Source organism: Microcebus murinus, chromosome 3 (assembly GCF_040939455.1).
Source record: "Microcebus murinus isolate Inina chromosome 3, M.murinus_Inina_mat1.0, whole genome shotgun sequence".
In the NCBI taxonomy this organism is placed as follows: domain Eukaryota; kingdom Metazoa; phylum Chordata; class Mammalia; order Primates; family Cheirogaleidae; genus Microcebus; species Microcebus murinus.
Window position 1 is genome coordinate 70,882,034 of NC_134106.1, and position 13,981 is coordinate 70,896,014.

At 48.2% G+C, this 13,981-nt stretch overlaps 1 protein-coding gene across 1 annotated transcript in view; it reads left to right on the forward strand.

Moving 5' to 3' along the window:
- The window catches only part of TCF7L1 (transcription factor 7 like 1), a 156,103-nt gene that overhangs the window by 117,955 nt on the left and 24,167 nt on the right, over nucleotides 1-13,981 (forward strand). The window contains exon 4 of the mRNA XM_012774266.2: nucleotides 12,660-12,743. Within this exon, the coding sequence (XP_012629720.2) occupies nucleotides 12,660-12,743 (84 nt within the window). The remainder of the gene's footprint in view (nucleotides 1-12,659; nucleotides 12,744-13,981) is intronic.

The following is a 13,981-nucleotide window of genomic DNA, read 5'->3' on the forward strand; positions in this document are numbered from 1 at the left end:
AAGAGGATGGTGGATCTGGGTGAAGAGTGGTTTGAGAAGAGAATAATGATACATGTTAGGACATGTTGACTTTTGGGTCTGTGTACAGAACCTCTTCCTCCAATTCCTAGGGTTACCCTCATCCACAGTTTGCTGTAACCCCAGGAAAGCTGTAAACACATGATTCTACAACAGTGTTCCCCAAATGTTGCTTATTTGCATAATCTTTGCCACATACCACCTACACTATTAATATTTTCTTTAAACTGATTCACTTATTTCCCACTTTTTAAAAATGGAGCTTCATTGTAAGTAATAGTATCTAAGAAATCAGCTTTCCTATAATATGTATGTGTGCATATATATACACACACACATATATAAAAATACATATATATTTAATGCCTATTAAACATTTTAGGAACCAAAAAATAGGAGATATTATTTAATAGAATTGAGATGGGCATGGGGAACAACACTTCCAGGAAGTGAGGAGGCGGCAGCATGATGAGTTTGTGTGTTGTGATGATGCATGCAAGGTATCTGACCCTCAGTGTGCCCATAATAAATGCTAATTTCTTAGCCCTCCCATAATCCCTCATAATTTCATGCACCCTCCCTTCAATATGAATAGCAAATCACTTTTTGTTCCCCAAAGTGTGTAAGCCACGTGTGCACCCACGTGAGGATGGGGTGCAGGACCTGTACTTGGGCTCCTTTATCAGGAGCAATGGCCCTGTGCCAGGGTGGCTGGTGTGGCCCTTATTCTCAGAGTCTGTTCTTACCTGTGGCGTCAGAGGTCTGTCCCGGAACTGCCCACCTACGGGGGGACCTTCACGGATGTTTCCCATCTCCTAGTGTCCAGGAGTTGTTGACTTTGGCCAGCGCTGGCCCGGTGGGGCGGCGGGAGTGGTGAGAAGGGTCCTAAGAGGCCCTTGACGCTCCCTGCATGGGGAGGCAGCTCCAGGCTGCCTGGCTGTTCTTTTGTGTTGTGTATTTTACTGGCCCCAGATAAGCGCTTCCTGTTCCCCATTGATTATACACAGATCCTGCTTCCTTTCTCCTCAATACCTGGGATGCTTTCCAGCTTCTCCTCCCACAAGGGAAAATCCAGAAACCTCAGAGTTCTCAGGCCCGCTGTCGGTCAATGGACTTTCTGCAAATTGTGACTGCTTTTGCCGTCCAGCCACATTCTTGGTGGAGCCCTCACCTCTGTCTAGGAACTTTTCATTGCTCATTGTGCCAGCCAGGAGGGAAATGATCCTGGGGCCTGGTCTCTGCCCCTCCTTCTCACCAGACAGAAATCTGTGTCTCCCTTCAGGCTTAAATGAGAAAGAATAAATAGACTGCACCCCAGATCAGTTTTAATCACTTGTTGGTGGCTGCCTGGCGTACTGTGTGGAAGGTTCTGAGGTCTAACCCAACATCAGTAGGAAAGAGTGTCTGTCAGCAGCGTCTGCCATGGGGACAGAGCGGGATGTGGCAGCACTCGTGCTCCCGTATTTGCTATCCCAAGATTCCAAGATCAGATGGAAACTTCTAGAAGGGAAAAATCATATCCATGTACCTTTTGAGTTGTACCATAAAATTGCAAAGCCCTGTATTCTAGTGCCAACATCTACTGTATTGGTAACCTTGGGTAAATCCAGCAGCTTCCAGCAGACTCAATTTCCCCATTTATAAAATGGGGATGATAACATCTGTTTTATCTATATCGAGGGGTAAAATCAAATCAGATAGTATAAAATGCTTGAAAAACTGAAATGATTGTAGAACTACATCTTGTCCACATGACCCAGCTCAGATGTTACCTCCTAATGAGAAGTCTACCAGTTTTTCCATGATAACCCCTGCCCACTGTGGTCCCTCTCCTCTCTGCACCTGTCATTTGCAGACCTACATTTTAATTATTTATGCAGTTTTTAAAAAATCACCCCTGTGGCATATCATGTACATAAATGGCCACCTTATAGATGAGATTCTCACTAAACCTCTACGGAGAGCTGTGTCACTGCATCTTGATCAGCTGGTGGGCAGTTCTGTAAGGATGGGCAGCCTCCTGATTGCTTTAAATATTAATAGCATAGTTTTATATTTTAGAAAACTATTTCTAAGGCCAGGTGAAGGGTAGACTGGAAGGGTGGGCTGGGAACAGAAGCAGTGGTAACAATGTGGAGAGAGGATCTGGAACTCCTTAGTTGCCCTGTTCTTTGATATAAACAACAGACATTTTGTCATTTGGAGGCAAAGTGACCTGCCGATGCCATTTGCAGCCCACCCCTTTCAGACCCGGTTGCTCCCCTCACCTTCCTCCTGGATAGAGTCTACGGGAGACCAGATGCAGGCAGGAGGCTGCTGCAGCGGCCCTACCACAAAATAGGGAGGGCCTGGATTCCAAATTATTCTAGAAGCCACAGAACTTAGTGACTAGTAGAGGTTGGAAAAGCAACTAAAGATGTTAAGGTGGGTTTTGAGGTTTCTACTTGGGTAAACTGAAGGCACAGGTTTGGGGGTGAAAGTAATTACTCTAGGGTTACTTTTTTTTTTTTTTGAGACAGAGTCTCGCTTTGTTGCCTAGGCTAGAGTGAGTGCCATGGCGTCAGCCTAGCTCACAGCAACCTCAATCTCCTGGCTCAAGCAATCCTTCTGCCTCAGCCTCCCGAGTAGCTGGGACTACAGGCATGCGCCACCATGCCCAGCTAATTTTTTTATATATATATATATTAGTTGGCCAATTAATTTCTTTCTATTTTTTTTTATAGTAGAGACGGGGTCTCGCTCTTGTTCAGGCTGGTTTCGAACTCCTGACCTCGAGCAATCCGCCCGCCTCGGCCTCCCAGAGAGCTAGGATTACAGGCGTGAGCCACCACGCCCGGCCTAGGGTTACTTTTAATAGCTTTGCTTACTGCTGCTATAACATGTGGTCCTCGTCTATTATAAATTTCAAGTGAAGAAGAAAAGTACAAAAGAGGAAATTAATAAAATTGCCTGAAATGCTAGAACTCAGTGATAACATTTTGCTGACTGTTCTTCTAGATTCTGTAACTGGCTTTTCTCACTCAACAGTTTGTCCAAGACGTTTATTCAGGTCAGCAAACGTGGATCAACCAGAAGGCAGCACGCAGAACCCGACACCACGGGGGAGAGGGGAGGAGAGGGCTTCCAGACAGGAAACGGGTTTGCTGCCCGGTAAGCTGAGGCCTCAGCGACGTCCATAGCGTGCAGCGGTTAGAAAGCCCTCACTAGCGTCATCTTTGGCCTTGAAAGAGACAGTGGAGTGTCTGCGGAGACAGTAGAGGGAGTGCAGCAGAAGCCACCCTGCTGGGTGAAGAGGAAGGGCTGGGAAGGTGGTGGGGTGGGGGGAGAAGAAAGTGTGGCCGCCCACCAGCGGCTTCCTGGGCTTTCCTCCCCGTCACTCAATTCCCCCAGGCGGCGGCCTCAGCTCCTGGCGGATCTGCCCACCTGAGTGCGGGCAGCATGTTTGAGGTCGCACAGTTCCGTGCCGGTTGTGAGCAGCCGCTCAGCTCACAGCTGGCCTCCACACCTGCAGTGACCCCGCACTGCCCTCTCCCGCCCCCCAGCAGAGAGTGAGCCGTCTTCCTCCGTGCCACACACATCTTCTTTCTCTCCTTCAGATCACTCCCAGTGAATACAACAGTTCACAGCCTCCCTCATTCTAACGAGAAACGCGAATTGAAACTCCAGCGAGGTCCTGTTTTTCGCCTGTCAGTTTAGCAAAGTTTAATAACCTCGTGTGGGGAAATAAGCTCCCTTGCATGTTGCTGCTGCGGTGTCAACTGTGAAAAGTTTAGTAATACTGCCCTCCCAGCGGGAAATGTGTCCTACAGTTATATTCATACCTGAGCAAAACGATGAGCGTTCAAGGGTATTTATTGCAGCAAAAGACTGGGAAACACCAACACGTCCACGAATATGGGACCGTTGAACAAATCGTGGCACCTGCATAGGGTGGCTGCTACGTAGCCGTTACCCAGAACGAGGCAGCTCTGTGGTTCTGGTGTGGACCCAGCTTTACTGCGCTGCTGGGTGGACGAGGAGGGGCAGATGGCGTAGGGGCATCTGTGGGCCCAGAGAGCAGGGCTGAAGGCCGGGAAGCACAGAGGTATTTGCTCTTTCAGCCCAGTCTCTGCACCCAGTGGGGGCCAAGGCAGATGATCTCACTTGAGGGAGGGGAGTGCCGTCAGTAGATTCCCAGGCACCCAGTGGCAAAGGAGAAGGAGGAAGGAGGGACCAGGCAGGGTTCACCTGAGGGAAAGGAGGGCTCAGCCTCCAAAGCCAGTTTCCACAAAGATGCTTCTCTGCGGCGTGTTCATGGCCTAGGCCCAGCAAAGCCCAGGTCACAGCCAGAGCAAGAGGCAGCTCATGACTCAGCAGGCCTGGAGCTCCAACCTACAGAACTGAGAACCAAAAGCAGATTGAACTTTTACTTTTTTTGAAAGCCCAGGGCTCTGCCCCAGAGGTCCCCCTGGTCAGGACCATGACAGGGTGGCCACACCCCATGCTGGGGCGTGGGGCAGGTGGGCAGTTTTCCCTGCTCCCTCTGAAAGGAGCACATAGCTGCCAGAATGACATATCTGTCCAGCACCCCGTCAAGACGGCAGCCCAGCCCACGTCGGCTGAGGACCATGTGTGGCAGCCTCCCAGACATCCCAGCAAGTCAGGGCAGACACCTGAGACCCCCTCAGCTCCTGCCCACGGGAGCCAACTGGCATGGAGTCAGTTGGTAGCATCTCTCCCAACTCTGCCTTCAGTGAGTCACCACGGTACCTTGAAATCAGCCAGGTGGGAATATTTATGCCATAGATACCAGCAAAGGCTACAAAACAGGGTTTGGGTTTTTAATTTGTTTTTTTGCTGAGAGTGCCAGTTGTTAAACACTTAGCAACACACCACCAAACAGAACCTCTCTCCCCACAAAGCACCATAGATGAGTGAGTGGCCAAGCTCTGGGTCCGTTGGCTCTTCCCTGCCCCTGAGTAAAGTGCAGGTCATAGGCTCACTGAACAAAAATGACTTTGAAGTTTAGTGACTAAGCACATATTTCTTTAAGAGCTGCCCACATTTTGCTTGGTCTTGTCCATTGTGACAGTTACACTTGAGATAATCGCCCTGCCAGGTAGTAGGTCCTCTTAGTCCCATTGTACAGGTGCAAAATGAGAGGTTCTGAAAGCTGAGGTAAGCTCCTTGGGCACATAGTTTGCAAGTGGAGTTCCGCTAGGACTCCTGACTCCAATACGGTCTCCACGCCCAGAACCCGCTGTGCTTCAGACAGACAGCTGCATTAGATGTTTTTTTCTTCCACCTGTTCCAGGCCCCTGCTTCACAGTGATAAGTAAAATATTCCCATTTTAAAGGTGAGAAGATTGAGTCCAGAGAGGTTAGGGAGAGCCTGGAACCCTGGTCTTTTGCCTCCTGTGCTCTGTTCTTCCACCACCTAAAACTTAGCCCCTGAGGGGAGCCAGATTTTAAAAACAAACCTTTGATCAAGTCTGGCAGACAAAAATTGTCAGATTCTCTGAAATGGGAAGAGAAGAGAATCGTTTGAGGTCATCCAGAAAAGAAGGGGAATTATTTGGGAAAAGCGGGATAAATAGGTGTTTATGGGGAAACTGAAACCTGACCCAACCCACTCTTATTTTTGAGTTTACTATTCAGTCATAAAATATTTTTGGAGCCCCTCTGCTACCAGTGAATGGGGGTGGGGTAGGGGGCAAAAATATCTGCTAAATTCTGTGACAAATGCTAGAGAGAAAGAAGTCAACTCATTGGTTTACGTCACTACAAAATGTGGTTCTAAATAACTTGTCCACAGAAAATTATGTCTGCCATATTAAATTCAAAAGTAGCTTATTTTAGGTCATTATGTTTTTACTAATTGAATTTATTTGTAAAGACTCAACTATCAATGAAATCTCAAGAAGGAACCCAACCTTCTACACTCAGGTAAAACAAAGACATTGTGTTTGGAATTTAGTGCCATCCACAAAGCTAAGCAAATGCATAAACTACTCATTTTTTAAAAAAGAAGATAAGGGATAAGAATATAAACCTCACCTTTTATACTTTTGCCTCTGGAACTTTGCTGAATCCATCTTGTTTGGGAACAAGCTGTAATACTTTCATTTTCTCTTCCTCATTAACTTCTGAAAACTAAAAATATTTTCCCACTTGGAAAGCTTTTTTGTCTGCTCACTACTGAGTGAATTGCTCAATGTTGGTGTATTTTCAAACCAATTTTCGATCAGTTTATGTCGATTTCTACAGAAGATAGAGGATCTTACACAGGCCTCCAGGCACTGGCCGCGTTGGGCACCGCAGCCTCTCAGCAGCACTGATAGCCTGAGATCCAGTCGCTGCCCCAAGAGTGAAACGGGTTTCCTCATGTGCTTCCCGCGTTGCTAAAGGATTCAACTCCCCGTTACAGATGTGGAGATTGGGGCCTAAGCTCACCCTGAGTGCAGTGTGGGACAGGGTTTCAACACACGATTGCTGGATTCTGGGCAAGGATGTGAGGTGCAGGCACGGCCCTTGAGGATTTACAGTCCGGAGGGCAGACAGAGTATGCAGGTGCGTAAGGACACCACCTTGTGAAGAATGCCATCAAAACTCCAAGTGCATCTCGGACACAAAGGCGAGAGTGACTGGCTTGTGTCAGGGAAAGTGACCTGGGAGGACTGGGTTTTGAAGAAGTGGTTAAAGTTCCCACAAATAAGGGGTACAGCAGGCAGGGGAGCAGAGGAGCACCGTGGGTGCTCAGAGCATGGGAAGAACTTCCGTGCAGCGGTGCTGGGGGAGCCGTGAGGGTGGAAGCCAAGGGGTCAGACTGGTGCTGGATTGCTGGTGAGTTCCTAGGAGGCTAAACTCTCGAAGGAGTTTGGAAAGCCATCGCAAAGTCCAGATGAGAAAAGGTTCCAGTGGTGGCAGGATGAAGAGTAAGGATCGTTTCTTCACATTTCTTCATTTATAACACAATTCTTCATGTCAAACATAGCCTTTAAATGGGCAAGGGGAGCATTTTGAACAGTGTCATCTTCACTGTGGTAGAAAGCCACTTGGCCACAGAGTTTGGGTTTTTGGCCTCGTGTTCCCGGGTGGCAGCATGCATCGTGCATCTCCTGAGAACTTCTCTATTAAAGGGGAACCTGGGCCAGGCTCGATGGCTCACGCCTGTAATCCTAGCACTCTGGGAGGCCAAGGCGGGTGGATCACTCAAGGTCAGGAGTTCAAAACCAGCCTGAGCAAGAGCGAGACCTCCATCTCTACTAAAAAAATAGAAAGAAATTAATTGGTCAACTAAAAATATATAGAAAAAATTAGCCAGACATGGTGGCGCACGCCTGTAGTCCCAGCTACTCGGGAGGCTGAGGCAGGAGGATCGCCTGAGCCCAGGAGTTTGAGGTTGCTGTGAGCTAGGCTGATGCCACGGCACTCATTCTAGCCTGGACAACAAATTGAGACTCTGTCTCAAAAAAATAAAATAAAGGGGACCCTATCCCTGCATCCCCAGAGAGGCAGGAAGAACTGGTCACCCAAACTTGGAGCCTTGGTTTCTGCTACTGAAGCTGAAAATGAGCAAGACTGGAAAGCTAGAGAAAGAAAATACACTTTCTCTGCATACTGGGTGCTCTAGAAGAAGCAGAAGGCGTTCTGTGGGCTGGAGTTTTCTCACCTGCAAAGTTTTGGGAGATGACTTGTTTTCCTTGCTTTCAACCGTGGGTAGCATTGCTGTGGATTCTGTAACATGAAGCTTTGTTTCCTCTCTTGCCCAGCCTTCCTGAAAGGGTTTTCTGTGAGGATGTGTGAACAGGGAGAATGTGGGCGTTCCCCAGAGTCCTGTCCACACAAAGCAAGTGTGGGACAGGGTGCGTATGGCCGGGGCAGGGGCCCTCCCTACCTTCTGGGAGCCAGAGGGTTAATCTCCGTGGCTCATTGGCAGTTCTGCCTCTGTACAGGGCATGCTGGGATTTCCTCCCAGCTGTTTTACATCATGAAGATTTGTGTGTTGGGGAAATTCCAGGGCACAGCTGCAATTAATCTGCTACATGGTCTCCAATCGAAGTGGGATTCTGTAGAACGGATTCTCCACCTCCCTACAGGAAAAGGGGCTCGAGCTCTCCAGTGAGAGCATCCTTCAGAGGGACCCTGCCCTAGGCCTGAGTTGAGCGGGCGGAAACAGCCCACCTGGCCAAGTGCTCACCCCAAGAAGGGCTCTAAGGAGGGGCCCAAGAAGCAGAAAGAGGCTCAGAACATGAAAGAAAAGAGGAGCAGCACACCTCCAAATATTAAAGCCAGAATAACACTAATAGCAACACTTGATAATGATGTCACCAAAAAAGAAAGGAAAGAAAGAAAGAAAGAAAGAAAGAAAGAAAGAAAGAAAGAAAGAAAGAAAGAAAGAAAGAAAGAAAGAAAGAAAGAGAAAGAAAGAAAAAGAAAGAAAAGAAAAGAAAACTTTTGTTCACCCTTGCTTAGGAATGTAGAAGTAAAAAATTTAAAACATGAAGCATTCCACAGTATAGCACAAGAGCAAACAAACCACCATGACCAAATAGGGTTTACCCCGGGGAATGCAAAGGTGCTTCAGTGTAAGAAAATCTATTACTCTATATATATCTCATGAATGAGTCAAGTAAGAAAAACCACATGACTGTTTTGGTGGATGCTGAGAGAAGAATTCAACAACTCCAATGAAAGCAATGTAAAAATAGGAATAGAATCACTCCTCCCTAACAAGGTAAAGACATGTTTTAAACCACAGCCTCACTCTGCTTAACTGTGAACCACAATAGCGGAACCCCAGTCCCCCCAAAAGAGTTTCCCAGATTCAGTAAGATTGGAAAACTGCATATCTGTCCTGTCTTATGTAGTCACAACACTCAGTAGCATGTTGAGTAGCATATGTAAAGTGAGGACTGTAGTTCCTGCCACTTGGGTTTGGTTTTTTCCCCTATTTTTGAGTATCAGAAGAGAGTACGTAACCCAGACAGCACCCCAGAAGTGGCAGCAATCACTGCTGCTTGGCCATCACTTGCATTGATGCCACACAGGTCTGATGTTTTATATCCCAGTGTCCATGCCCCAGGAGGGAGGTGACTGGCTCATCCTGTGTGCATGTCGTCACCATGTGCCGAAGCCCAGCGTGATACCTGGTCAGGAGCACCTGGGCCTTGGGTAGTCAGTTGAATGCAGCCTAGACTGGGCATGGAGACACCAGCAGTTTAATTTGCCCCCATACCATCACCATGCAGAGAATCTAAGCTCAGCTGCATGTCACTTCTGTAAAGCACAACTGCCCCTGTAGAATGCTGCTCTCCTCTGAAGTGCACTGCAGAGGCAGTCCACGGCCACGCAGCAGGGGCTCCAAAGTCTTAGAGGTCTTCCCCCACCCCACTCCCATCACCCCTCGCAGAATCTTAAAAAGACAAAAATGTGTAAAGGGGGAAGTGACAGTTCTCCATACCCCTCCCTTCCTGCGCATACTCACACCCACACACCCCTTACTGCCCCCACCCAGGGAGACATTTCACAAAAGTCTGGAGACATTTTTTATTATCACAACTGGGTAGGAAGCTGCTGGCAATTAGTAGGTAGGCCAGGATGCTGCTAAACATTACAGAAAAATTATCCGACTCAAACTGTCAACAGTGCCATGGTTGAGAAACCCTGTGCTACAGTCCTAAAAGCCAACTATGCTGAGCGGCACTTATTAAAGACCCAAAACTCTAGCGTCACCCCAAGCTAGGATTCACATTCCTTTGAGCCACCTCCATATGGTCTGAGGACACCCCTGGTGAGCCAACAAGAATAAAGAGTGGGCCAGGTGTGGTGGCTCACGTCTGTAATCTTAGCACTCTGGGAGGCTGAGGCAGGAAGATTGTTTGAGCTCAGGGGTTTGAGACCAGCCTGAGCAAGAATGAGACCCTGTCTCTACCAAAAATAGAAAAATCATCTGGGTGTGATGGTGTGCTATAGTCCCAGCTGCTCGGGAGGCTGAGGCAGGAGGATCGATGGAGGCCAGGAGTTAGAGGTTGCAGTGAGCTAGGCTGATGCCACAGCATTCTAGCCAGTTTGCAGCATGTGTGTCCCTATGACTCTAAATGGGGACCAGATACAGGTGGAGTTGATGGATATTAGGAACTTTTCTATCATGTTTAATGTTGAGGGGGCTGGATTTGGGACATTTCTCTTTAGTACCTGATATTTGTTATTGTAGCTCAGTTTTTAAAAACAAAACACAAATGTTCAGGTTGTTGCTTCTAAAAAAACAGTGTGATGTTTAGCACTCGAGTGTAAGCTCAGGCCACCTCAAGCAGCCCTACAGGAGAATATGGACATGTATATATTCATTCCGTTTCTGGGTGACCAGGCCTGTGCAAGACAGAAAAGGAGGGATAAAACCCATCAGAGCAAAGACAAGGTAGAGGTGGGGGTGTTGATGAAGATGGTGTTGGAAACGCGTCATGCTTCATGGTGCCCTGAAAAGTGTGGGATTTGAAGTCAAGAGACCTAAGCTCTGGCTCCAGCTCTCATGCTTAAAAGCTGGGCAAACCATTTAGCCTATGTTTATATCCATGAGCTCATCTGAAGATCTGGGATAGCCACCCCTACTTGCAAAAGCAAGGTTCTTATGAAGATTAAACTGGGTTCTAGGGCTGAAAATTTTTTGAAAACTGCAGGTGTAGCACAAATGTTCACTGTGGAAATGAGTTCTAATTAATGACACCAATATTTGTCCAAGTGCTTTTAACTTGCCAAAGGCACAGAAATCCCAGTTAATTCATGTAGAAAGTGTAGGCTCTGGGTAGGGGCAAGAGGTGAGTGGGGCTGAGGAGAACAGTATCACCAGAGGACAGGGACAGAGGTGAGACCCCATTGGGCAGGTGGAGAGTGCAGGGTCTGGAGGCCCAGAGGTACCTTATTCATAGGGCCCCTAATGCCCACTTCATTTCTGTCTCCCACCCAGCCTCCATGGCCAGGCCTGCATGGGCCATCCCACCTGCTACCTGGGCCACTCACTGGCCCATGGCACACATGATGTTGGGCTGTGAGTCCTACCCATGGACACCTTTTTGAAAGTCCAGCCCTTGCCTCTCAAGTCAAGCTGGTAGTGGATGACAAGCAAGGGCCATCAGAGCTCTGCCCAGCCACTTTCCCACTCCTGCACACATACCGCAAAGCCAGATCATGAGATCATGATTTTTGTGTTCCTGTAATTGCATGACCAGAGCAAGGGATGATTCTTTTTTTTTTTTTTTTTTTTTTTGAGACAGAGTCTCACTTTGTTGCCCAGGCTAGAGCGATCCTCCTGACTCAGCCTCCCAAGTAGCTGGGGCTACAGGCATTCACCACCATGCCCGGCTAATTTTTTGTATATATATTTTTAGTTGGTCAATTAATTTATTTCTATTTTTAGTAGAGACGGGGTCTTGCTCAGGCTGGTTTCGAACTTCTGACCTTGAGCGATCTTCCCGCCTCAGCCTTCCAGAGTGCTAGGATTACAGGCGTGAGCCACCGCGCCCAGCCAGCAAGGGATGATTCTAAGACTTCTTTCTGTCTCACTCTAAAACTCTTCATGGAGCCACCACTTCCTATGAGAGCTTTAATTCTCAAAATACTCTCAGGAATCCTGCAAAGAGGCTGCCTTGCTGTTCTGCTGCCCAGAAACACCCTGTCAGTGTTGACACTAAGACAACATGTATGCCTTTGCTCCTGGCAAAGACTAATGGTTTGCTTATGAAAATAATAGGCGCCATTTATCAAATGCCTCAGACATGTGGGGCACTGTGTTCAATACTTGACATTGTCCCTATTCCTTATAACAACCTGCAAAGTAAGTGATAATAGCCTTGCCTTACAGATGATGAAATCACGGCTCAGAGTCATTAAGTCACCTGTCCTGGGTCCATGCAGCCTACTGGCAGAGTGAGAACCTGCACCCATGAATGGTGGACCCCAGTGCCCCTAACTGCTGCTCTGCTCACCCCTTCCAGGCTCCTGCCAACACTGTGCCATGCTCCATTGCGTGTTGTGTGCACGAGTTAAAGATTTACGGTTTGGTTTGGGTTTTTAACGTGAGGTATGGCAAAGAGTGGGGTCCCGGGTAATCTTCTCATGATCGAGAAACGCTATAATGAAGTAAAGACCAGCATCCTTGAGGATGGGTAGATATTACCCATGACCTGCGTCAGGCAGTGGCTTTTATCATTACTTCTGGAGAGGCTGTTTCTCGGGGAGCACTGTGTGTGGCACCGCGAGAGCTGGAAGTGAATCAGGCAGGGTGGCCGTTTGGGAGCCTCTGCTCCTCAGTGATTGCTGTTTGTCTCGTGGCTAAGGCAGAGAGGACTCGAGCCTCGCCAGTAGGGTCTTTGAATACTTTGATCAATTGTTCTGGGACATATCGCTTCTCTTTCCTAAAGTTCAGCTAAATTGTCATTTGTGTCTCCCCAAAATGACAGAGGGGATAGGGGTGGTGGAGATTATAAATGTGTGCTCTCGCCTATTACAACCATTTGGCAACTGACCCAGTGCGGAGCGTGTTGAGTGAAAATGGCCTCCCTGGATCGCTGGACACCTCATTGCAGTGCTCTTTCTCTGCTCACTTTGGGTATTTTCAAGGCCTCATCTCACCAACTGCTTTGCCTTTTCTGTTCCCTGTGCAGTACCTGCAGATGAAATGGCCCCTCCTCGATGTCCCCTCCAGCGCCACAGTCAAGGACACGAGGTCACCATCGCCAGCACACTTGGTAAGTCTCTTTCGCCTTAAAGCACCAAAGGGACACTGTCACTGGCTTCGTCCCATGCTACTGCCTCCTTCCACCTTCCTGAAGCTGATGGGGTCCTCAAGTGTGTGAGTGCAATGAGGAAGAATTGAATGATCTGCATTTACAATTGGGTTGTATGCCAGGCACAGTGACGTACACCTATAATCCCAGCACTTTGGGAGGCTAAGGTGGGAGGATTGCTTGAGGCCAGAAGTTCAAAACCAGCCTGGGCAACATAGAGAGACCCTGTATCTACATAAAAAATTTAAAAATTAGATGGGCATGGTGGCATACGCCTATAGTCTCAGCTACTTGGGAGGCTGAGGTGGGAGGATCATTCTGGCGCAGAAGTTGGAGGCTGCAGTGAGCCATGTCACACCACTACACTCCAGCTTAGGCGACAGAAAAAGTCCCCATCTCTAAAAACAACCTATGCACACTTCAACACACATGCACATATCACTTTGAATGTTGTGTGATTGGAAATACTGCCCCCCAATCCCATGGCCCTAGCTGTTCGCCCTGGTTCTGCACAGAATCCTGCCCCAGATCCTTCCCCGCTACCTTGTGAATCCCTCTGCCCACTTGCCATGGGCAAGGCTGGCCTTTCCCTCCTGTTGGAGCTCATTCTGTATTGCCTTCTCTTTTTCCTGCAAGGCAGCAGTTGGAGAGGCTGTTCTATCCTGGATGTTAAGGGATAGAGTTTATTAACATCTGTGCAAACGAAAGCCCCGTGGGCAGCTGGGGCTACTCTGTCAGGCCCCTGGCAACACTAAGCCACAAAGAAAGATCTGGATACTCCTTGGAGACAGGGGCAGTGGGTCCTAGCAGATCCTCTCACCTCCTCAGGACACTCAAATGACTGAAATCCAAAGCAGATAAGAGGTAATCTTGGAACGGAAACTTGCGTTCCACTTTCCTGGACTTTTCTTAGGAGCTTGGTTCAAAGCTTGCCTTATGACCCACCTACCCCGCAAGCTAGCTGGTGTTCACCCACTGTACAGTGACTCCCTGAGTCACAAGGGATGTGAGAAGGACCTGTGCATGGGATGGCTTGTCCGTTTTTTATGTTTGTTTTGAGACAGAGTCTCTCTTTGTTGCCCAGGCTAGAATGAGTGCCGTGGAGTCAGCCTAGCTCACAGCAACCTCAAGCTCCTGGGCTCAAGGGACCCTACTGCCTCAAGCTCCTGAGTGGCTGGAACTACAGGCATGCACCACCA